The sequence below is a fragment of the Salmo salar genome, chromosome ssa16 (genome assembly GCF_905237065.1).
Source record: "Salmo salar chromosome ssa16, Ssal_v3.1, whole genome shotgun sequence".
Taxonomy (NCBI): Eukaryota; Metazoa; Chordata; class Actinopteri; order Salmoniformes; family Salmonidae; genus Salmo; species Salmo salar.
In genome coordinates this window covers 56,137,169-56,161,885 of record NC_059457.1, presented here as the reverse complement: position 1 = coordinate 56,161,885, position 24,717 = coordinate 56,137,169, and the positions used below count along the sequence as shown (strand labels likewise).

At 39.0% G+C, this 24,717-nt stretch overlaps 1 protein-coding gene across 1 annotated transcript in view; it reads right to left on the bottom strand.

Moving 5' to 3' along the window:
* Nucleotides 1-24,717, bottom strand: part of LOC123727857 (ras-related protein Rab-6B) — a 199,321-nt gene that overhangs the window by 50,763 nt on the left and 123,841 nt on the right. The window contains exon 3 of the mRNA XM_045697479.1: nucleotides 17,470-17,523. Coding sequence (XP_045553435.1) covers nucleotides 17,470-17,523 — 54 coding nt within the window. The remainder of the gene's footprint in view (nucleotides 1-17,469; nucleotides 17,524-24,717) is intronic.

The following is a 24,717-nucleotide window of genomic DNA, read 5'->3' as shown; positions in this document are numbered from 1 at the left end:
CATCACAATAAATCCATGTAATATAGTCTACCTACACCACCACAATAAATCCATGTAATATAGTCTACCTACACCATCACAATAAATCCATGTAATATAGCCTACACCTTCACAATAAATCCATGTAATATAGTCTACCTACACCATCACAATAAATCCATGTACTATAGTCTACCTACACCATCACAATAAATCCATGTAATATAGCCTACACCTTCACAATAAATCCATGTAATATAGCCTACACCACCACAATAAATCCATGTAATATAGTCTACCTACACCATCACAATAAATCCATGTACTATAGTCTACCTACACCATCACAATAAATCCATGTAATATAGCCTACACCTTCACAATAAATCCATGTAATATAGCCTACACCTTCACAATAAAACCATGTAATATAGCCTCTACCTTCACAATAAATCCATGTACTATAGCCTCCACCTTCACAATAAATCCATGTAATATAGTCTACACCTTCACAATACATCCATGTAATATAGTCTACACCTTCACAATAAAACCATGTAATATAGTCTCCACCTTCACAATAAATCCATGTAATATAGCCTACACCTTCACAATAAATCCATGTAATATAGTCTACACCTTCACAATAAATCCATGTAATATAGTCTACCTACACCATCACAATAAATCCATGTACTATAGTCTACCTACACCATCACAATAAATCCATGTAATATAGTCTACACCTTCACAATACATCGATGTAATATAGTCTACACCTTCACAATAAAACCATGTAATATAGTCTCCACCTTCACAATAAATCCATGTAATATAGCCTACACCTTCACAATAAATCCATGTAATATAGCCTACACCTTCACAATACATCCATGTAATATAGTCTACACCTTCACAATAAAACCATGTAATATAGTCTCCACCTTCACAATAAATCCATGTAATATAGCCTACACCTTCACAATAAATCCATGTACTATAGTCTACCTACACCACCACAATAAATCCATGTAATATAGTCTACACCTTCACAATAAAACCATGTAATATAGTCTCCACCTTCACAATAAATCCATGTAATATAGCCTACACCTTCACAATAAATCCATGTAATATAGCCTACACCATCACAATAAAACCATGTAATATAGTCTACACCATCACAATAAATCCATGTAATATAGCCTCCACCTTCACAATAAATCCATGTAATATAGCCTACACCTTCACAATAAATCCATGTAATATAGCCTACACCATCACAATAAATCCATGTAATATAGCCTATACCTTCACAATAAATCCATGTAATATAGTCTACACCTTCACAATAAATCCATGTAATATAGCCTCCACCATCACAATAAATCCATGTAATATAGCCTCCACCTTCACAATAAATCCATGTAATATAGTCTACACCTTCACAATAAAAACATGTATTATAGTCTACACCTTCACAATAAAACCATGTAATATAGTCTACACCTTCACAATAAATCCATGTAATATAGCCTCCACCTTCACAATAAATCCATGTAATATAGTCTACACCTTCACAATAAATCCATGTAATATAGCCTCCACCTTCACAATAAATCCATGTAATATAGCCTCCACCTTCACAATAAATCCATGTAATATAGTCTACACCTTCACAATAAATCCATGTAATATAGTCTACACCTTCACAATAAATCCATGTAATATAGCCTCCACCTTCACAATAAATCCATGTAATATAGTCTACACCTTCACAATAAAACCATGTAATATAGCCTCCACCTTCACAATAAATCCATGTAATATAGCCTACACCATCACAATAAATACATGTAATATAGTCTACACCATCACAATAAATCCATGTAATATAGCCTCCACCTTCACAATAAATCCATGTAATATAGCCTACACCATCACAATAAATACATGTAATATAGTCTACACCATCACAATAAATCCATGTAATATAGCCTCCACCTTCACAATAAATCCATGTAATATAGCCTACACCTTCACAATAAAACCATGTAATATAGTCTACACCTTCACAATAAATCCATGTAATATAGTCTACCTACACCATCACAATAAATCCATGTAATATAGTCTACCTACACCATCACAATAAATCCATGTAATATAGCCTACACCTTCACAAGAAATCCATGTAATATAGCCTCCACCTTCACAATAAATCCATGTAATATAGTCTACACCTTCACAATAAAACCATGTAATATAGCCTCCACCTTCACAATAAATCCATGTAATATAGTCTACACCACCACAATAAATCCATGTACTATAGTCTACCTACACCATCACAATAAATCCATGTAATATAGCCTACACCTTCACAATAAATCCATGTAATATAGTCTACCTACACCACCACAATAAATCCATGTACTATAGTCTACCTACACCATCACAATAAATCCATGTAATATAGCCTACACCACCACAATAAATCCATGTAATATAGCCTCCACCTTCACAATAAATCCATGTAATATAGCCTCCACCTTCACAATAAAACCATGTAATATAGTCTCCACCTTCACAATAAATCCATGTAGTATAGCCCTCACCTTCCCAATAAAACCATGTAATATAGTCTCCACCTTCACAATAAATCCATGTAGTATAGTCTCCACCTTCACAATAAAACCATGTAATATAGTCTCCACCTTCACAATAAATCCATGTAATATAGCCTCCACCTTCACAATAAAACCATGTAATATAGTCTACCTACACCATCACAATAAATCCATGTAATATAGTCTCCACCTTCACAATAAATCCATGTAATATAGCCTCCACCTTCACAATAAATCCATGTAATATAGCCTACACCTTCACAATAAATCCATATAATATAGCCTCCACCTTCACAATAAATCCATGTAATATAGCCTACACCTTCACAATAAATCCATGTAATATAGCCTACACCTTCACAATAAATCCATGTAATATAGCCTACACCATCACAATAAATCCATGTAATATAGCCTACACCTTCACAATAAATCCATGTAATATAGTCTCCACCTTCACAATAAATCCATGTAATATAGTCTACCTACACCATCACAATAAATTCATGTAATATAGCCTACACCTTCACAATAAATCCATGTAATATAGCCTACACCTTCACAATAAATCCATGTAATATAGCCTCTACCTTCACAATAAATCCATGTAATATAGCCTACACCATCACAATAAATCCATGTAATATAGCCTCCACCTTCACAATAAATCCATGTAATATAGCCTCCACCTTCACAATAAATCCATGTAATATAGCCTACACCTTCACAATAAATCCATGTAATATAGCCTCCACCTTCACAATAAATCCATGTAATATAGCCTACACCTTCACAATAAATCCATGTAATATAGCCTACACCTTCACAATAAATCCATGTAATATAGCCTACACCTTCACAATAAATCCATGTAATATAGTCTACCTACACCATCACAATAAATCCATGTAATATAGCCTACCTACACCATCACAATAAATCCATGTAATATAGTCTACACCTTCACAATAAATCCATGTAATATAGTCTACACCTTCACAATAAAACCATGTAATATAGCCTCCACCTTCACAATAAATCCATGTAATATAGCCTACACCATCACAATAAATACATGTAATATAGTCTACACCATCACAATAAATCCATGTAATATAGCCTCCACCTTCACAATAAATCCATGTAATATAGCCTACACCATCACAATAAATACATGTAATATAGTCTACACCATCACAATAAATCCATGTAATATATCCTCCACCTTCACAATAAATCCATGTAATATAGCCTACACCTTCACAATAAAACCATGTAATATAGTCTACACCTTCACAATAAATCCATGTAATATAGTCTACCTACACCATCACAATAAATCCATGTAATATAGTCTACCTACACCATCACAATAAATCCATGTAATATAGCCTACACCTTCACAATAAATCCATGTAATATAGCCTCCACCTTCACAATAAATCCATGTAATATAGTCTACACCTTCACAATAAAACCATGTAATATAGCCTCCACCTTCACAATAAATCCATGTAATATAGCCTACACCATCACAATAAATACATGTAATATAGTCTACACCATCACAATAAATCCATGTAATATAGCCTCCACCTTCACAATAAATCCATGTAATATAGCCTACACCTTCACAATAAAACCATGTAATATAGTCTACACCACCACAATAAATCCATGTACTATAGTCTACCTACACCATCACAATAAATCCATGTAATATAGCCTACACCTTCACAATAAATCCATGTAATATAGTCTACCTACACCACCACAATAAATCCATGTACTATAGTCTACCTACACCATCACAATAAATCCATGTAATATAGCCTACACCACCACAATAAATCCATGTAATATAGCCTCCACCTTCACAATAAATCCATGTAATATAGCCTCCACCTTCACAATAAAACCATGTAATATAGTCTCCACCTTCACAATAAATCCATGTAGTATAGCCCTCACCTTCACAATAAAACCATGTAATATAGTCTCCACCATCACAATAAATCCATGTAATATAGCCTCCACCTTCACAATAAATCCATGTAATATAGCCTACACCTTCACAATAAAACCATGTAATATAGTCTACACCACCACAATAAATCCATGTACTATAGTCTACCTACACCATCACAATAAATCCATGTAATATAGCCTACACCTTCACAATAAATCCATGTAATATAGTCTACCTCACCACCACAATAAATCCATGTACTATAGTCTACCTACACCTTCACAATAAATCCATGTAATATAGTCTACACCACCACAATAAATCCATGTAATATAGCCTCCACCTTCACAATAAATCCATGTAATATAGCCTCCACCTTCACAATAAAACCATGTAATATAGTCTACACCTTCACAATAAATCCATGTAGTATAGCCCTCACCTTCACAATAAAACCATGTAATATAGCCTCCACCTTCACAATAAATCCATGTAGTATAGTCTCCACCTTCACAATAAAACCATGTAATATAGTCTCCACCTTCACAATAAATCCATGTAATATAGCCTCCACCTTCACAATAAAACCATGTAATATAGTCTACCTACACCATCACAATAAATCCATGTAATATAGTCTCCACCTTCACAATAAATCCATGTAATATAGCCTCCACCTTCACAATAAATCCATGTAATATAGCCTACACCTTCACAATAAATCCATGTAATATAGCCTCCACCTTCACAATAAATCCATGTAATATAGCCTACACCTTCACAATAAATCCATGTAATATAGCCTACACCTTCACAATAAATCCATGTAATATAGCCTACACCATCACAATAAATCCATGTAATATAGCCTACACCATCACAATAAATCCATGTAATATAGTCTCCACCTTCACAATAAATCCATGTAATATAGTCTACCTACACCATCACAATAAATCCATGTAATATAGTCTACCTACACCATCACAATAAATCCATGTAATATAGCCTACACCTTCACAATAAATCCATGTAATATAGCCTCTACCTTCACAATAAATCCATGTAATATAGCCTACACCATCACAATAAATCCATGTAATATAGCCTCCACTTTCACAATAAATCCATGTAATATAGCCTCCACCTTCACAATAAATCCATGTAATATAGCCTACACCTTCACAATAAATCCATGTAATATAGCCTCCATCTTCACAATAAATCCATGTAATATAGCCTACACCTTCACAATAAATCCATGTAATATAGCCTACACCTTCACAATAAATCCATGTAATATAGCCTACACCTTCACAATAAATCCATGTAATATAGTCTACCTACACCATCACAATAAATCCATGTAATATAGCCTACCTACACCATCACAATAAATCCATGTAATATAGTCTACACCTTCACAATAAAACCATGTAATATAGTCTACACCTTCACAATAAATCCATGTACTATAGTCTACACCATCACAATAAATCCATGTAATATAGCCTCCACCATCACAATAAATCCATGTAATATAGCCTACACCTTCACAATAAATCCATGTAATATAGCCTACACCTTCACAATAAATCCATGTAATATAGCCTCCACCTTCACAATAAATCCATGTAATATAGTCTACCTACACCATCACAATAAATCCATGTAATATAGCCTCCACCTTCACAATAAATCCATGTAATATAGCCTCCACCTTCACAATAAATCCATGTAATATAGCCTACACCTTCACAATAAATCCATGTAATATAGCCTACCTACACCATCACAATAAATCCATGTACTATAGTCTACCTCCACCTTCACAATAAATCCATGTAATATAGCCTCCACCTTCACAATAAATCCATGTAATATAGCCTACACCACCACAATAAATCCATGTACTATAGTCTACCTACACCACCACAATAAATCCATGTAATATAGTCTACCTACACCATCACAATAAATCCATGTAATATAGCCTACACCTTCACAATAAATCCATGTAATATAGTCTACCTACACCATCACAATAAATCCATGTACTATAGTCTACCTACACCATCACAATAAATCCATGTAATATAGCCTACACCTTCACAATAAATCCATGTAATATAGCCTACACCACCACAATAAATCCATGTAATATAGTCTACCTACACCATCACAATAAATCCATGTACTATAGTCTACCTACACCATCACAATAAATCCATGTAATATAGCCTACACCACCACAATAAATCCATGTAATATAGCCTCCACCTTCACAATAAATCCATGTAATATAGCCTCCACCTTCACAATAAAACCATGTAATATAGTCTCCACCTTCACAATAAATCCATGTAGTATAGCCCTCACCTTCACAATAAATCCATGTAATATAGCCTCCACCTTCACAATAAATCCATGTAATATAGTCTACCTACACCATCACAATAAATCCATGTAATATAGCCTCCACCTTCACAATAAATCCATGTAATATAGCCTCCACCTTCACAATAAATCCATGTAATATAGCCTACACCTTCACAATAAATCCATGTAATATAGCCTACCTACACCATCACAATAAATCCATGTACTATAGTCTACCTCCACCTTCACAATAAATCCATGTAATATAGCCTCCACCTTCACAATAAATCCATGTAATATAGCCTACACCACCACAATAAATCCATGTACTATAGTCTACCTACACCACCACAATAAATCCATGTAATATAGTCTACCTACACCATCACAATAAATCCATGTAATATAGCCTACACCTTCACAATAAATCCATGTAATATAGTCTACCTACACCATCACAATAAATCCATGTACTATAGTCTACCTACACCATCACAATAAATCCATGTAATATAGCCTACACCTTCACAATAAATCCATGTAATATAGCCTACACCACCACAATAAATCCATGTAATATAGTCTACCTACACCATCACAATAAATCCATGTACTATAGTCTACCTACACCATCACAATAAATCCATGTAATATAGCCTACACCACCACAATAAATCCATGTAATATAGCCTCCACCTTCACAATAAATCCATGTAATATAGCCTCCACCTTCACAATAAAACCATGTAATATAGTCTCCACCTTCACAATAAATCCATGTAGTATAGCCCTCACCTTCACAATAAAACCATGTAATATAGTCTCCACCATCACAATAAATCCATGTAATATAGCCTCCACCTTCACAATAAATCCATGTAATATAGCCTACACCTTCACAATAAAACCATGTAATATAGTCTACACCACCACAATAAATCCATGTACTATAGTCTACCTACACCATCACAATAAATCCATGTAATATAGCCTACACCTTCACAATAAATCCATGTAATATAGTCTACCTACACCACCACAATAAATCCATGTACTATAGTCTACCTACACCATCACAATAAATCCATGTAATATAGCCTACACCACCACAATAAATCCATGTAATATAGCCTCCACCTTCACAATAAATCCATGTAATATAGCCTCCACCTTCACAATAAAACCATGTAATATAGTCTCCACCTTCACAATAAATCCATGTAGTATAGCCCTCACCTTCACAATAAAACCATGTAATATAGTCTCCACCTTCACAATAAATCCATGTAGTATAGTCTCCACCTTCACAATAAAACCATGTAATATAGTCTCCACCTTCACAATAAATCCATGTAATATAGCCTCCACCTTCACAATAAAACCATGTAATATAGTCTACCTACACCATCACAATAAATCCATGTAATATAGTCTCCACCTTCACAATAAATCCATGTAATATAGCCTCCACCTTCACAATAAATCCATGTAATATAGCCTACACCTTCACAATAAATCCATATAATATAGCCTCCACCTTCACAATAAATCCATGTAATATAGCCTACACCTTCACAATAAATCCATGTAATATAGCCTACACCTTCACAATAAATCCATGTAATATAGCCTACACCATCACAATAAATCCATGTAATATAGCCTACACCATCACAATAAATCCATGTAATATAGTCTCCACCTTCACAATAAATCCATGTAATATAGTCTACCTACACCATCACAATAAATCCATGTAATATAGTCTACCTACACCATCACAATAAATCCATGTAATATAGCCTACACCTTCACAATAAATCCATGTAATATAGCCTCTACCTTCACAATAAATCCATGTAATATAGCCTACACCATCACAATAAATCCATGTAATATAGCCTCCACTTTCACAATAAATCCATGTAATATAGCCTCCACCTTCACAATAAATCCATGTAATATAGCCTACACCTTCACAATAAATCCATGTAATATAGCCTCCACCTTCACAATAAATCCATGTAATATAGCCTACACCTTCACAATAAATCCATGTAATATAGCCTACACCTTCACAATAAATCCATGTAATATAGCCTACACCTTCACAATAAATCCATGTAGTATAGTCTACCTACACCATCACAATAAATCCATGTAATATAGCCTACCTACACCATCACAATAAATCCATGTAATATAGTCTACACCTTCACAATAAAACCATGTAATATAGTCTACACCTTCACAATAAATCCATGTACTATAGTCTACACCATCACAATAAATCCATGTAATATAGCCTCCACCATCACAATAAATCCATGTAATATAGCCTACACCTTCACAATAAATCCATGTAATATAGCCTACACCTTCACAATAAATCCATGTAATATAGCCTCCACCTTCACAATAAATCCATGTAATATAGTCTACCTACACCATCACAATAAATCCATGTAATATAGCCTCCACCTTCACAATAAATCCATGTAATATAGCCTCCACCTTCACAATAAATCCATGTAATATAGCCTACACCTTCACAATAAATCCATGTAATATAGCCTACCTACACCATCACAATAAATCCATGTACTATAGTCTACCTCCACCTTCACAATAAATCCATGTAATATAGCCTCCACCTTCACAATAAATCCATGTAATATAGCCTACACCACCACAATAAATCCATGTACTATAGTCTACCTACACCACCACAATAAATCCATGTAATATAGTCTACCTACACCATCACAATAAATCCATGTAATATAGCCTACACCTTCACAATAAATCCATGTAATATAGTCTACCTACACCATCACAATAAATCCATGTACTATAGTCTACCTACACCATCACAATAAATCCATGTAATATAGCCTACACCTTCACAATAAATCCATGTAATATAGCCTACACCACCACAATAAATCCATGTAATATAGTCTACCTACACCATCACAATAAATCTATGTACTATAGTCTACCTACACCATCACAATAAATCCATGTAATATAGCCTACACCTTCACAATAAATCCATGTAATATAGCCTACACCTTCACAATAAAACCATGTAATATAGCCTCTACCTTCACAATAAATCCATGTACTATAGCCTCCACCTTCACAATAAATCCATGTAATATAGTCTACACCTTCACAATACATCCATGTAATATAGTCTACACCTTCACAATAAAACCATGTAATATAGTCTCCACCTTCACAATAAATCCATGTACTATAGTCTACACCATCACAATAAATCCATGTAATATAGCCTCCACCATCACAATAAATCCATGTAATATAGCCTACACCTTCACAATAAATCCATGTAATATAGCCTACACCTTCACAATAAATCCATGTAATATAGCCTCTACCTTCACAATAAATCCATGTAATATAGTCTACCTACACCATCACAATAAATCCATGTAATATAGCCTCCACCTTCACAATAAATCCATGTAATATAGCCTACACCACCACAATAAATCCATGTAATATAGTCTACCTACACCATCACAATAAATCTATGTACTATAGTCTACCTACACCATCACAATAAATCCATGTAATATAGCCTACACCTTCACAATAAATCCATGTAATATAGCCTACACCTTCACAATAAAACCATGTAATATAGCCTCTACCTTCACAATAAATCCATGTACTATAGCCTCCACCTTCACAATAAATCCATGTAATATAGTCTACACCTTCACAATACATCCATGTAATATAGTCTACACCTTCACAATAAAACCATGTAATATAGTCTCCACCTTCACAATAAATCCATGTACTATAGTCTACACCATCACAATAAATCCATGTAATATAGCCTCCACCATCACAATAAATCCATGTAATATAGCCTACACCTTCACAATAAATCCATGTAATATAGCCTACACCTTCACAATAAATCCATGTAATATAGCCTCCACCTTCACAATAAATCCATGTAATATAGTCTACCTACACCATCACAATAAATCCATGTAATATAGCCTCCACCTTCACAATAAATCCATGTAATATAGCCTCCACCTTCACAATAAATCCATGTAATATAGCCTACACCTTCACAATAAATCCATGTAATATAGCCTACCTACACCATCACAATAAATCCATGTACTATAGTCTACCTCCACCTTCACAATAAATCCATGTAATATAGCCTCCACCTTCACAATAAATCCATGTAATATAGCCTACACCACCACAATAAATCCATGTACTATAGTCTACCTCCACCTTCACAATAAATCCATGTAATATAGCCTCCACCTTCACAATAAATCCACGTAATATAGCCTACACCATCACAATAAATCCATGTAATATAGCCTCCACCTTCACAATAAATCCATGTAATATAGCCTACACCTTCACAATAAATCCATGTAATATAGCCTACACCACCACAATAAATCCATGTAATATAGCCTCCACCTTCACAATAAATCCATGTAATATAGCCTCCACCTTCACAATAAATCCATTAGTTATTTCAGGTCTAAAGAAGCATTATGATATAAAAACAGAATATCGTATTCATGGCTGTGAGCTAGTTCATTTAGCAGACAACATTTGCTTATAATTCCTGTGGCATTATTCATAATTGTATTTTATAATATTTTATATAGAAGAATATAAGAGAATGGTGCTGGTCCATATTTACTGTTCATGACCAATTCTACAATTTTTTTTTATTTTTTATTAATTAATTTATAATAATAAAAAATTGCTCTGATCTTAACTGTTTTTTTGTACATAATATTTCCGCCATCATTTCCTACGACCTAAAAGAGCTTCTGGACATCAGAACAGCGATCACTAACCTCAATTTGGATGAAGATTTCTACTTAAATTTTTTTTTACATTTTTACATTTTAGTCATTTAGCAGACGCTCTTATCCAGAGCGATGAGTCGACAGCTGTGGACGTACTGCTCATTCCAGAGCGGGCCCTAATCCCCGAGACTCAGGAGAGGAAGAGACGGCGTAAGAGATGCCAACGTGTGGGCACCCTGATGAGAATACGTAGGTGAGTAATAAACTGCCTCTACCCTTCGCTCTATTGGCGAACATACAATCACTGGAGAATAAACTGGAAGAGCTCCATTCGAGACTATCCTATGAAGAGGACATGAAGAACTGTAATATCCTATGTTTTTCGGAGTTGTGGCTGAAAAAGGACATGAATAATATACATCTAGCTGGAGAGTTTTCATCTATATTTTTCGTAGCTGTCTATTTAGCCCCACAAACCGCTGCTGGCGCTAAGACTGCACTCAACGAGATAATTATAGCAAAAGGGTTTTCTAATGATCAATTAGCCATTTAAAAGGATAAACTTGGATTAGCTAACACAACGTGCCACTGGAACACAGGAGTGATGGTTGCTGATAATGGGTCTCTGTACACCTATGTAGATATTCCATTACAAAAATCAGCCGTTTCCAGCTACAATAGTCATTTACAACATTAACAATGTCTACACTGTATTTCTGATCAATTTGATGTTATTTTAATAGACAAAAAATGTGTTTTTCTTTCAAAAACAAGGACATTTCTAAGTGACCCCAAACTTTTGAATGGTAGTATATGTTTTTCCATTTTTTGGAACAAATTAATTAAAAATGAAAAGCTGAAATGTCTTGAAGTCAATAAGTATTCAACTCCTTTGTTATGTCAAGCCTAAATAAGTTTAGGAGTAAAAATGTGCTTAACAAGTCACATAATAAGTTGCATGGACTCACTCTGTTCAATAATAGTGTTTAACATGATTTTTGAATGACTACCTCATCTCTGTACTCGACACATACAATTATCTGTAAGGTCCCTCAGTCCAGCAGTGAATTTCAAACACAGATTCAACCATATTCCAACGCCTCGCAAAGAAGGGCACATATTGGTAGAAAGAAAAGCAGACATTGAATATCCCTTTGAGCATTGGGAAGTTATTAATTACACTTTGGATGGTGTATCAATACACCCAGTCACTACAAAGAGACAGGCGTCCTTCCTAACTCAGTTGTCAGAGAGGAAGGAAACCGCTCAGGGATTTCACCATGAGGCCAATGGTGACTTTAAAACAGTTACAGAGTTTATTGGCTGTGATAGAAGAAAACTCAGGATGGATCAACAACATTGTGATTACTCTACAATACTAACCTAATCAAACATGGAAAAAGTCAAGGGGTATGAATACTTTCTGAAGGCACTGTATGTGTGGAATTATTTTATATTTAGAATGGCTGCAATCAAATAGTGAATGGAGGAAGCACTTCCCTGGGTATGTATTTCATATGACAGGTAAGCTACACCAGTTATAAAGCCGATTAGTGTTCTTCATTTTAAGAATTCTCTGTTTTCACACGCGATTGTGCAATGACTGGGCTTATAAGAACACATTTTTCACTAGGCTTTTGTCGGCTACGGACTGACCAACCCTGTTCCAGGGGTCCTAGGAGTTATTTTGCCACTTTAGTTGTGATACAAACCTTATCAAAACATATAGGCCTATTTGAAAAAGTCACAAAGAAATGCAAGTGATAATATTGTCACCCATCAGACTGTTTTCAATTTAATCTGGTCTTAACATATACTAAATAATATGTGTAAAATTTGTTTGATTTAGAACGGGCCTTTTTTATGCACCTGTCAGAACAGGGGCAGGAGGGAAAAGACATGTCATCCGTATGAACTTGAATAGCGAATAGAGGATGATTTCCCCCAGGTTCATTTTCATGCCAGCCAGGTAGGCTACTCCGGTTGTAAAGCGAAGCAATGTGCTTAATGTTAGGAAAGTTGACAAATAAATATAGTAGGCCTAGCCTACAGAAAGCTGATGGGATCCTCCTCTTTTTAATAGAGGCCATCAAAACTCTGTTTTCTCACAGAGTTGCATAGCCTATAGAAATGTTGTGCAACATGGGCTTATAGAAACACGTATTTCACTTATTTCGTTCCATGCATCAACCAGCTATGAGGAGCTGGCTCTCGCTGGTTCTCGCTGGCTCTCGCTGGCTCTTACTGGCTCTCGCTGGCTCTCGCTGCCCAACAGGTGATCCTATTCTGCTCAAACTCTGAATGCCGGGGCACTCAGGAAGTGTTTGGTTTGATTTTCCATTGCATTTGCATTCATTTCAGAGGGACAATAGAGCCCTGACTATCAGGCCATTAGGACCTGATGGAGGGACAATAGAGCCCTGAGTACCAGGCCATTAGGACCTGATGGAGGGACAATAGAGCCCTGAGTACCAGGCCATTAGGACCTGATGGAGGGACAATAGAGCCCTGAGTACCAGGCCATTAGAACCTGATGGAGGGACAATAGAGCCCTGAGTACCAGGCTATTAGGACCTGATGGAGGGACAATAGAGCCCTGAGTACCAGGCCATTAGCGACTGTCCATCCGCAAGTTTGGTATGACCATCAGCGGCATGACTCAACGGTCAAGTGAAATTTGACCACATCATGACTCGTGCCATGCAGTGTCGTCACCATAATAGCCTTACTCAGGACCAATGACCCTGTATATATTAAGGGTTTAGAGCCCTATGGGGCCTGTACATATTAAGGGTTTAGAGCCCTATGGGGCCTGTATATATTAAAGGTTCAGAGCCCTATGGGGCCTGTATATATTAAGGGTTCAGAGCCCTATGGGGCCTGTATATATTAAAGGGTCAGAGCCCTATGGGGCCTGTATATATTAAGGGTTCAGAGCCCTATGGGGCCTGTATATATATTAAGGGTTTAGAGCCCCATGGGGCCTGTATATATTAAGGGTTCAGAGCCCTATGGGGCCTGTATATATTAAGGGTTCAGAGCCCTATGGGGCCTGTATATATTAAGGGTTCAGAGCCCTATGGGGCCTGTATATATATTAAGGGTTTAGAGCCCCATGGGGCCTGTACATATTAAGGGTTCAGAGCCCTATGGGGCCTGTACATATTAAGGGTTCAGAGCCCTATGGGGCCTGTATATATTAAGGGTTCAGAGCCCTATGGGGCCTGTATATATTAAGGGTTTAGAGCCCTATGGGGCCTGTACATATTAAGGGTTCAGAGCCCTATGGGGCATGTATACATTAAGGGTTCAGAGCCCTATGGGGCCTGTATATATTACGGGTTCAGAGCCCTATGGGGCCTGTATATATTAAGGGTTCAGAGCCCTATGGGGCCTGTATATATATTAAGGGTTTAGAGCCCTATGGGGCCTGTATATATTACGGGTTCAGAGCCCTATGGGGCCTGTATATATTAAGGGTTCAGAGCCCTATGGGGCCTGTATACATTAAGGGTTCAGAGCCCTATGGGGCCTGTATATATTACGGGTTCAGAGCCCTATGGGGCCTGTATATATTAAGGGTTCAGAGCCCTATGGGGCCTGTATACATTAAGGGTTAAGAGCCCTATGGGACCTGTATATATTAAGGGTTTAGAGCCCTATGGGGCCTGTATATATTAAGGGTTCAGAGCCCTATGGGGCCTGTACATATTAAGGGTTCAGAGCCCTATGGGGCCTGTATATATTAAGGGTTCAGAGCCCTATGGGGCCTGTATACATTAAGGGTTCAGAGCCCTATGGGGCCTGTATATATTAAAGGGTCAGAGCCCTATGGGGCCTGTATATATTAAGGGTTCAGAGCCCTATGGGGCCTGTATATATATTAAGGGTTTAGAGCCCCATGGGGCCTGTATATATTAAGGGTTCAGAGCCCTATGGGGCCTGTATATATTAAGGGTTCAGAGCCCTATGGGGCCTGTATATATTAAGGGTTCAGAGCCCTATGGGGGCCTGTATATATATTAAGGGTTTAGAGCCCCATGGGGCCTGTACATATTAAGGGTTCAGAGCCCTATGGGGCCTGTACATATTAAGGGTTCAGAGCCCTATGGGGCCTGTATATATTAAGGGTTCAGAGCCCTATGGGGCCTGTATATATTAAGGGTTTAGAGCCCTATGGGGCCTGTACATATTAAGGGTTCAGAGCCCTATGGGGCATGTATACATTAAGGGTTCAGAGCCCTATGGGGCCTGTATATATTACGGGTTCAGAGCCCTATGGGGCCTGTATATATTAAGGGTTCAGAGCCCTATGGGGCCTGTATATATTTAAGGGTTTAGAGCCCTATGGGGCCTGTATATATTACGGGTTCAGAGCCCTATGGGGCCTGTATATATTAAGGGTTCAGAGCCCTATGGGGCCTGTATACATTAAGGGTTCAGAGCCCTATGGGGCCTGTATATATTACGGGTTCAGAGCCCTATGGGGCCTGTATATATTAAGGGTTCAGAGCCCTATGGGGCCTGTATACATTAAGGGTTAAGAGCCCTATGGGACCTGTATATATTAAGGGTTTAGAGCCCTATGGGGCCTGTATATATTAAGGGTTCAGAGCCCTATGGGGCCTGTACATATTAAGGGTTCAGAGCCCTATGGGGCCTGTATATATTAAGGGTTCAGAGCCCTATGGGGCCTGTATACATTAAGGGTTCAGAGCCCTATGGGGCCTGTATATATTACGGGTTCAGAGCCCTATGGGGCCTGTATATATTAAGGGTTCAGAGCCCTATGGGGCCTGTATATATATTAAGGGTTTAGAGCCCTATGGGGCCTGTATATATTAAGGGTTCAGAGCCCTATGGGGCCTGTATACATTAAGGGTTCAGAGCCCTATGGGGCCTGTATATATTAAGGGTTTAGAGCCCTATGGGGCCTGTATATATTAAGGGTTCAGAGCCCTATGGGGCCTGTATACATTAAGGGTTCAGAGCCCTATGGGGCCTGTATATATTAAGGGTTCAGAGCCCTATGGGACCTGTATATATTAAGGGTTCAGAGCCCTATGGGGCCTGTATATATTACGGGTTCAGAGCCCTATGGACCATGGTCAAAAGTAGTGCACTACAGAGCCCTGTGGACCATGGTCAAAAGTAGTGCACTACAGATGTAATAGGGTGCCAATTGGAACGCAAGCCAGCACATCTGAAACTGAGTGGAGGATATTTCACAGAGAGAGAAGTAGCCCTGGGGGGGCGTGTCACGGTTGTCGTAGCAATGAGCGGACCAAAGTGCAGCGTGTGTGTCGTTCCACATTTTATTTATACTGTGAAACTATGCAACATATAAATAAACTAAATGACAAAAAACAACAAACCGTGACGCAGAGGTGAAAACATACACTACTCAAAATTTTCCAAAAACCCTGGTGGGACAAACACCAACTTAAATATGACCTCCAATTAGAGACAACGATGACCAGCTGCCTGTAATTGGAGATCATCTCAAACAAAGCCCAACATAGAAATACAAAAACTAGAACAACCCAACATAGAAATACAAAACTAGAACATAACAACATAGAAAAACTAAACTAGAAAACCCCCCTGTCACGCCCTGACCTACTCTACAATAGAAAATAACAGCTAGAAGGGTAGTAAAGAGCCTTAGATTGAGCTAACTTACCGTTCGGTCCTCCAAGTACATCGTTTTTGACAGGAAGTCTATTCCGATTGTGGCCTGAAATGAGAAGAAAAAAAATATAGAGACAAGTGGATCAACATTATATTTAAAAAAATGAAGAAAAGCTGAAGATTTAGAGTGGAATCAAATGAACGACATTAAAATATTAGCCTACAGTTGCTCTCAATAGAAAGTATACAAATTAGAACGAGTTCATAAAGATACCTACAGTAAAGACACAAAGACACTAAGACAATATCATGCATCCATAAAGATACCTACAGTAAAGTGTTACCATAAGCTTTTACAGGTCTCTCACTGTAAGTCTTCCATGTGTTTTTTATTGTATATTCAAGTAGACATTTCGATGAGAACCGTATCTCCTTAATACCATGGCAACACCTTCCATCTATGAGCTGGTTGATGGTTCACTGGCCGTTCGCCCACAGAACACTACATAACAGGAGGTATTATCTGATGGCCGTACGCCCACAGAACACTACATAACAGGAGGTAGTACTGTCCCTGATGCAGTGGAAATCTTTTATTTATTTTTTAAATGAAGTATGCTTGAATAGTAGGGCTTAGTGTCTTAACCCCTACTAGGTACATGAATAGTAGGGCTGGGGACACGGCCATTACCTCTCTCTACAACCAAGGGACATGAATAGTAGGGCTGGGAACACGGCCATTACCCACCTCTCTCTTCAACCAAGGGACATGAATAGTAGGGCTGGGAACACAGCCACTACCTCTCTCTACAACCAAGGGACATGAATAGTAGGGCTGGGAACACGGCCACTACCTCTCTCTACAACCAAGGGACATGAATAGTAGGGCTGGGAACACGGCCACTACCTCTCTCTACAACCAAGGGACATGAATAGTAGGGCTGGGAACACGGCCACTACCTCTCTCTACAACCAAGGGACATGAATAGTAGGGCTGGGGACACGGCCACTACCTCTCTCTACAACCAAGGGACATGAATAGTAGGGCTGGGGACACGGCCATTACCCACCTCTCTCTTCAACCAAGGGACATGAATAGTAGGGCTGGGGACACGGCCACTACCTCTCTCTACAACCAAGGGACATGAATAGTAGGGCTGGGAACACGGCCACTACCCCCTCTCTCTACAACCAAGGGACATGAATAGTAGGGCTGGGGACACGGCCACTACCCACCTCTCTCTACAACCAAGGGACATGAATAGTAGGGCTGGGAACACGGCCACTACCTCTCTCTACAACCAAGGGACATGAATAGTAGGGCTGGGAACACGGCCACTACCTCTCTCTACAACCAAGGGACATGAATAGTAGGGCTGGGAACACGGCCACTACCTCTCTCTACAACCAAGGGACATGAATAGTAGGGCTGGGAACACGGCCACTACCCACCTCTCTCTTCAACCAAGGGACATGAATAGTAGGGCTGGGGACACGGCCACTACCTCTCTCTACAACCAAGGGACATGAATAGTAGGGCTGGGAACACGGCCACTACCTCTCTCTACAACCAAGGGACATGAATAGTAGGGCTGGGAACACGGCCACTACCCTCTCTCTACAACCAAGGGACATGAATAGTAGGGCTGGGAACACGGCCACTACCTCTCTCTACAACCAAGGGACATGAATAGTAGGGCTGGGAACACGGCCACTACCCACCTCTCTCTTCAACCAAGGGACATGAATAGTAGGGCTGGGAACACGGCCACTACCTCTCTCTACAACCAAGGGACATGAATAGTAGGGCTGGGAACACGGCCACTACCTCTCTCTACAACCAAGGGACATGAATAGTAGGGCTGGGGACACGGCCATTACCTCTCTCTACAACCAAGGGACATGAATAGTAGGGCTGGGAACACGGCCATTACCTCTCTCTACAACCAATGGACATGAATAGTAGGGCTGGGAACACGGCCACTACCTCTCTCTACAACCAAGGGACATGAATAGTAGGGCTGGGAACACGGCCACTACCCACCTCTCTCTTCAACCAAGGGACATGAATAGTAGGGCTGGGAACACGGCCACTACCCACCTCTCTCTTCAACCAAGGGACATGAATAGTAGGGCTGGGAACACGGCCACTACCTCTCTCTACAACCAAGGGACATGAATAGTAGGGCTGGGAACACGGCCACTACCTCTCTCTACAACCAAGGGACAGATTTAAAAAACATTTTTTTTTACAGGTGTTTAAACATTTCAAATTGTCGGGGTAGTGATTAGGCCGCCAGCTTCTTAAATATCTCACACTGACCCTGAGATCTCAGAACATGAGATAGTTTTACAGATTGCGGGCATACTGTGCATACAGAATGGGATGCTTTGGAGTCAAGTGGATTAAGTTAAATAAGTGTAACTTAGATTGGACTCGTTGACTCCTTGGCTATTATTAATTGTAATTGTGGCTGTAACCTCTGTGGTGTGTAATGAGTAGCAACCAGACGCTGCACTTGACACATTTATGAAATTGCTTATTTCAGTTAGTAATAAGCACGCACCCATTAAGAAAATGATTGTAAAAATGGTTAAATCCTCGTGGATTGATTTGAGAAATGTTATGGTTGAGAGGGACGAGGCTAAAGGAATGGCAAATAAGACTGGCTGCACAACCGATTGGCAAACGTACTGCAAATTGAGAAATCACGTGACTAGACTGAATGAAAAAACAAGAAACTATACTATGAAACAAAGATAAATTATTTAAAAAATGATAGTAAAAAGATTTGGAGCACCTTAAATGACATTTTGGGCAAAAAGGCAAACTCAGCTCCATCATTCATTGAATCAGATGGCTCATTCATCACAAAACCAACTGATATTACCAACGACTTTAATGATTTTTTTTCATTGGCAAGATGAGCAAACTTAGGCATGACATGCCAGCAACAAACGCTGACACTACACATCCAAGTATATCTGACCAAATTATGAAAGACAAGCATCGTAATTTTGAATTCGGTAAAGTGAGTGTTGATGAGGCAACACAATGATTGTTGTCTCATCAACAATGACAAGCCACCGGGGTCTGAAAACTTGGATGGAAAATTACTGAGGAAAGTAGCGGATGATATTGCCACTCCTATTTGCCATATCTTTAAGCCTACTAGAAAGTGTGTGCCCTCATGCCTGGAGGGAGGCAACATTAGTGGTGGAAAAAGTACCCAATTGTCATACTTGAGTAAAAGTAAAGATACCTTAATAGAAAATGACTCAAGTAAAAGTGAAAGTCACCCAGTAAAATACTACTTGAGTAAAAGTCTAAAAGTATTTGGTTTTAAATATACTTAAGTATGAAAAGTAAAAGTAAAAATAATTAAAAATTCCATTTATGAAGCAAACAAGACGGCACCATTTTCTTGTTTTCAAAATATACGGATAGCCAGGGCCACACTCCAACACTCGGACATCATTTACAAATGAAGCGTTTGCATTTAGTGAGTCCTCCAGATCAGAGGCATTAGGGATGACCAGGGACGTTCTCTGTTTAGTGAGTCCTCCAGATCAGAGGCAGTAGGGATGACCAGGGACGTTGTCTGTTTAGTGAGTCCTCCAGATCAGAGGGAGTAGGGATGACCAGGGACGTTCTCTGTTTAGTGAGTCCTCCAGATCAGAGGGAGTAGGGATGACCAGGGATGTTCTCTGTTTAGTGAGTCCTCCAGATCAGAGGCAGTAGGGATGACCAGGGACGTTCTCTTGATAAGTGTGTGAATTGGACCATTTTCCCGTCCTGCTAAGCATTGAAAATGTAACGAGTACTTTTGGGTGTCAGGGGAAAATGTATGACGTAAAAAGTACATTATTTTCTTTAGGGATGTAGTGAAGTAAAAGTAAAAGTTGTCAAAAATATAAACAATAAAGTCAAGAACAGACACCCCAAGTACTTCACGCCACTGGCAAAACACCTTTCGCTACCTAAGAAAAGAAAAAACAGATTTTCTGGTTTAAATAGCCAACCAATCAGCCTGTTACCAACTCTAAGTAAACTTTTGGAAAAAAATCATGTTTGACCAGATACAATGTTATTTTACAGTAAACAAATTGAAAACAGACTTTCAGTATGCTTACAGGAAAAGACATTCAACAAGCACAGCACTTACACAAATGACTGATGATTGTCTGAGGAAAATTGATGATAGCTTTAGATAGATATCTGACTGAACCCAGTACAGTAGATATCTGACTGAACCCAGTACAGTAGACATCTGACTGAACCCAGTACAGTACAGTAGACATCTGACTGAACCCAGTACAGTAGATATCTGACTGAACCCAGTACAGTAGATATCTGACTGAGCCAGTACATTAGATATCTGACTGAACCCAGTACAGTAGATATCTGACTAAACCCAGTACAGTAGATATCTGACTGAACCCAGTACAGTAGATATCTGACTGAACCCAGTACAGTAGATATCTGACTGAACCCAGTCCAGTACAGTACATATCTAACTGAACCCAGTACAGTAGATATCTGACTGAACCCAGTACAGTAGAGTAGATATCTGACTGAACTCAGTACAGTACAGTAGATTACTGACTGAACCCAGTACAGTACAGTAGATATCTGACTGAGCCCACTACAGTACAGTGGATTACTGACTGAACCCAGTACAGTACGGTAGATTACTGACTGAGCCCAGTACAGTACAGTAGATATCTGACTGAACTCAGTACAGTACAGTAGATTACTGACTGAACCCAGTACAGTACTGTAGATATCTGACTGAACTCAGTACAGTACAGTAGATTACTGACTGAACCCAGTACAGTAGATATCTGACTGAACCCAGTACAGTAGATTACTGACTTAACCCAGTACAGTACAGTAGATATCTGACTGAACCCAGTACAGTACAGTAGATTACTGACTGAACCCAGTACAGTACAGGATAGTAGTTATCTGACTAAGACCAGTACAGTAGATATCTGACTGAATCCAGTACAGTAGATTACTGACTGAATCCAGTACAGTAGATATCTGACTGAACCCAGTACAGTAGATATCTGACTGAATCCAGTACAGTAGATTACTGACTGAGCCCTTCTGTATTGTATGTTCTTTATTGAATGATAACTAAATCTTATTGTCCATATCAATTAATATGAATTCACATGGAAACCATACAAAACTCTGGAAAGCTACAATAACACCAATAGTCCATTTTTTCCAAATGTGTTGTTATATCACTGAAAATGCAATAACAATCACTGATAACGTTATGTGTTGTAAATAGGAATGGGGCTCCATTAAAAAATCATTAACAATAATCCACAAGTCTTATTGTATTGATTCCTAATCATCCCATCAGTGTGTGTGAGCCCTGGAGCTAGTGGAGTCTGCAGTTCAGGAGTCTGCAGCATTGGAGTCTGCAGTTCAGGAGTTTGCCGCATTGGAGCTGAGGCCTAGAGTCAGATAAGCCTGCAGCATTAGAGCTGAGGCCTACAGTCAGATAAGCCTGCAGCATTAGAGCTGTGGCCTAGAGTCAGATAAGCCTGCAGCATTAGAGCTCAGGCCTAGAGTCAGATAAGCCTGCAGCATTAGAGCTCAGGCCTAGAGTCTCTCCCTAGCGGGGTGACCCCGGCCTGGCCTGCACACTCAGACTGAACTGGGCATCAGCAGCTTGATCACGATCCGGTTACCCAGGCAATGCCAACCACTGCGACGGACAGTAAGAGCCACTCAGACTCAAGGCGTCAGGAACACGACTACATACTACATACCCCTTGTCCTCCACCCTCCCACAGCAAGATAACTAGACTTTCACTGTAACCTGATTGTCTCTAAGAGAGAACGTGAAAAGAGAAAGAAGCAACACCTCAAATATGTGGCTCCAGAGTAGCGAAGCAGTCTAAGGCACTGCTTCTCAGTGCTTGATGGGTCACTATTGACACCCTGGTTCGAATCCAGGCTGTATCACAACTGGCCATGATTAGGAGTCCCACAGGGCGGCGCACAATTTGCCCAGCGTCATCCGGGTTAGGGATTGGCCCGTGTAGGCCGTCATTGTAAATCAGAATTTGTTCTTAACTGACTTGCCTAGTAAAAATAAAGGATCATTTAATCCTGGTAAAAATTCCCTGTTTTAGGATAGTTAGGATCACCACTTTATTTTAAGAATGTAAAATGTCAGAATAATAGTAGAGAGAATTATTTATTTCAGCTTTTATTTCTTTCACCACATTCCCAGTGGGTCAGAAGTTTACATACACTCAATTAGTATTTGGTAGCATTGCCTTTAAATTGTTTAACTTGGGTCAAACATTTCGGGTAGCCTTCCACAAGCTTCCCACAATAAGTTGGGTGAATTTTGGCCCATTCCTTCTGACAGAGCTGGTGTAACTGAGTCAGGTTTGTAGACCTCCTTGCTCGCACACGCTTTTTCAGTTCTGACCACAAATTTTCTATAGGATTGAGGTCAGGGCTTTGTGATAGCCACTCCAATACCTTGACTTTGTTGTCCTTAAGCCAGTTTGCCACAACTTTGGAAGTATGCTTGGGGTCATTGTTCATTTGGAAGACCCATTTGCGACCAAGCTTTAACTTCCTGACTGATGTCTTCAGATGTTGCTTCAATATATCCACATAATTTTCCTCCCTCATGATTCTATCTATTTTGTGAAGTGCACCAGTCCCTCCTGCAGCAAAGCACCCCCACAACGTGCTTCACGGTTGGGATGGTGTTCTTCGGCTTGCAAGCCTCCCCCTTTTTCCTCCAAACATAACGATGGTCATTATGGCCAAACAGTTCAAGAGAACATTTCTCCAAAAAGTACGACCTTTGTCCCCATGTGCAGTTGCAAACCGTAGTCTGGCTTTTTTTAATGGCGGTTTTAGAGCAGTGGCTTCTTCCTTGCTGAGCGGCCTTTCAGGTTATGTCGATATAGGACTCGTTTTACTGTGGATATAGATACTTTTGTACCTGTTTCCTCCAGCATCTTCACAAGGTCCTTTGCTGTTGTTCTGGGATTGATTTGCACTTTTTGCACCAAAGTACGTTCATCTCTAGGAGACAGAACGCGTCTCCTTCCTGAGCGGTTGTTACGGCTGTCGTTAGAGGAAGGGGACCAAAGCGCAGCGTGGTAAGTGTTCATAATTATTTACTGCTGAGAACACTAGAACAAAGAAACAAAACGAAAAGCCAACAGTTCTGTCAGGTCACATGTAACAAAACATCTACCCACAAAACACAGGTGGGAAAAGGCTGCCTAAGTATGGTTCCCAATCAGAGAC